At 30.3% G+C, this 3,229-nt stretch overlaps 1 protein-coding gene across 1 annotated transcript; it reads right to left on the bottom strand.

The window, feature by feature from the left end:
- Positions 1–2,389: 2,389 nt before the first annotated feature.
- On the bottom strand, positions 2,390–2,770 carry LOC129613880 (uncharacterized). The gene has a single exon (XM_055528190.1). The coding sequence runs from the start codon at positions 2,768–2,770 to the stop codon at positions 2,390–2,392; it is 381 nt and encodes a 126-aa protein (XP_055384165.1).
- Between the last annotated feature and the right edge of the window lie 459 nt (positions 2,771–3,229).

The raw sequence follows: 3,229 nt of genomic DNA, 5'->3' as shown, positions 1-3,229 counted from the left end.
TTACAATACAGGACTGTACTATATTTTTAACATCCGAAATCATCATATCACAAAACTGATTAGTACTTAAATCACTATAGGTCTCCCCATTTAATGATTGACCAATGATATTCGCCACCCGGCAAAAATCAATTCGAGTTTTACATTCGATTTTTAACATCATGCGATACATTATGATAACTTTCTTTATTTAGGATAGAAGATATAAGTATTTGTATTTAAGCGAGGATCATTACAAAAAATACGATCGATACAGGAATTTTTAGATGATTTCGTAACCAAATTATGCTCAAAATTAAATGAACTTAAATGAACTTATTTTTTTATTACTACTATTAACAAAGAAATTCATATTCGTGTCGCCTAACAATATGCAAGGAGAGTTGAAAATGCTGCTAAAACATTATCTAGAATATTTAAAAATGACGATATATAACATTTTGGGGATCGTTAGTAAGAAATTATGACTAAATCTTCGTTTAATAAAACAGAAGGTAAACTAAAACACATTAGGTTACAATAATTCTGATTGATTTTAGACACTACCATACGAATCATTCCAATATGAATGAATAGCGCCGTAATTTGGAATGTTATATATTTTACCAAATCACCACTGAACCACGTTTTCGGTACCACCACAATTTTAGGTAATACAGCAATATCGTATAACAAATTTTTAAAAGCATTAAATTTGTCAATTGAAGCCAAACTTCTCGCACGATAAGATATTAAAATTATAATCAATATTTGAAAAATGATTATTATATTCAATAATATTTGAAAAATTCATAATAAAATATTCTTAATGATAAAATGCAAAAAAATTCAAACAAAAATATTAATAGTTAGTAAGAATAATAATGACAAAAAGAAAGTAAATGAAAACTAAAAAAAAAAATTATAATAATAAAATTGAAATAGAACACTAATTATAATTAAGAATTTAATTGTGTAGTGAAAATTAACAACCAGATTAAAGTTGAAATTATTAAAAATAAAGCTGGGTCAAACCAATGGTTTGTATTGTAGCACTTTTCCCTTCAGCAAATGGAAATACGGCTTTTAATTAATATAGTCTATGTATACCTACGACACTATTAAAATTATTTTCATTCATGTACGAAACTATTTCTAGGATTGCATACATTTATGATGAACGATTTATGCAGTCTGAAGTAAAGCAAAAATAAATTTAAAGAAAGGTTCACATGATGCTCGATTTTAAGTGTTAATTATGTGAGTTAAGAAAAATAATTATATTCTTTAATGGACGAAATTTACCGTTAGCTTTCTGCGTTTATAGAAATTTGAAAAAGCTTGTGCTTTCGCAAATATAAGGTGCCAAATATTCAAATCTTACAAATTTCGCGAGGTGATAACTTGAGAAGGGGTGGAGATGGGAAAAAATTTTCTTCTAACGAAATAAACTATTTATGAATATCTAGAAGCTGCTAAAAAGCTGCGTTTCAGACTCCTGCAACGTACGGTGTAGAAGAAAAATGGTATCGAAAATTCGGGGAGAACGGGTTTTAGATAACGGAAAATTTTAACCGCCATTTTGTTTTTTTAAAGTCCAGAAATGGTATCCCGCGATAGAAGAGGCCAGCTACAATTTTTCTGCTTTTGCAAAATTTGAAAAATGTTTATGGCTTCACTGCAATAAATGGTTAAAAAATGCCGTTTTTAGGGTTTTTGGGGATATAACTTATCGAGCTGGGGAGATAGGTGAAAATTTTGTTCGGAAAAGGGTTTCTAGTAAGGATCTACGAAGGTATAAAGTTTCAGCCTTCTATCTTCAAGGGTGTAGAAGTTTTGTAAACAGACACACGGACAGACGGATGGACGGACGGGCTGACAGAGTGTTAGTTTCACTCTAGCATTTTTTTTCAAAAATTTTTTGGAAAAGTGCTAAAAAAAAGAATTCTACTAATGAAGACTAATTCTGTTACACAATTAGTCAGCAAACTACTCTGCGGGACTTGTGTAATCATTGTTATCACTGCTACTAGATTCTTCTCTAGAGTTATTTCTTACTGAGCCTGTTGATTTATCTTTTAAAAAAGAGTCTATAGTGTTCTTACTTTTATCCAATAAAATATGGCTTAGACGAAGCATTTCGTTTTACGAAAATTTTACCACGTGAAGCAAAAATTGTTTCATTATCAAGCATGAATTTTTTGGTGTAGTTTAAAAGATCTAACGATGATTTTGGCAAAACATCTTGAAAGAAGGTATGCCTATAATCTTCAGAATTTCTCAAATTTTTTTATTTGACATCTTCTTCTTCTCTCCTTGCCTTATTCCCGTAATGAGAGGTCAGCTCTCCTTATTCTTAGGCGTCAAGTTTTCCTTTCTTGGAATATTTCTTGTTGTAGATTGTTTCTTTTCATATCATTCTCAATAGTTTTCTTCCATGTTGTTGGAGGTCTTCCTCTTTTCCTGGTTGGTTTTTGATATTCATTGCTTTTCTTACAATCTGGTCATCATTCTGTCTACTTATGGGTCCATACCAGCGCATTTCTGCTACATGTAATTTTTGGATGTGTTGCTTCTGAGCTGCCCAACATTTAGTGCAATACATTAATGCCGGCCTGACAACAGTTTTATACAGTTTTCCTTTTAGTTTAGGTGGCATTCTTTTCTGACACAAGACTCTCGTAAGTGTTCGCCATTTCATCCAACCGCCATTAACTCTATGTTTGACATCCTGATCTATTTTTCCACCTGCTGTTATAACTGATTCAAGATATTTAAATTTAGATGCCATTGCTAGAGCTTGCCCTTCTACACAGACCGTATTATGAGATCCATAGACATTATTATTATGATTTATTTATGTTATTCGACATAAATATGTTTTTTTTCAAATTTGAAGAAAATTCACATATTGCTAGTGTCCTATCGTATTTAATTCCATCTCGACCATAAACTTTAATTTTTTTTATTATTTTGAAAATAAATAAATCATGAGGCCCCATATCTAATTTTATAAGTGAGGAAGCATTCAACACTAACGATACGACATCATCATTTAACAAAGTTGGATCAGTTCGAATTAAAATGTGATTTTTTATTGAATTGTTTCCAATTTTGTCAAACTTTAGCATAATATCATCATATATCTTCTGAAGATGAGTGTTTTGTTTCTTAATGGTTTTGTTTTCACTTTCTAGTTTTTTAATTTTTACATTTAAGTCTTCATATTTTTCATTTACGAGATTAACCA

This window comes from Condylostylus longicornis, unplaced genomic scaffold (genome assembly GCF_029603195.1).
Source record: "Condylostylus longicornis isolate FDR11 unplaced genomic scaffold, ASM2960319v2 ptg000094l, whole genome shotgun sequence".
NCBI lineage: Eukaryota > Metazoa > Arthropoda > Insecta > Diptera > Dolichopodidae > Condylostylus > Condylostylus longicornis.
The sequence above is the reverse complement of the archived record's forward strand: the minus strand, read 5'-3'. Positions and strand labels throughout refer to the sequence as shown.

Bases quoted from the DNA above. Each gene is read 5' to 3' on its own strand.
- LOC129613880 (XM_055528190.1), bottom strand. From the start codon at position 2,770: ATGGCATCTAAATTTAAATATCTTGAATCAGTTATAACAGCAGGTGGA.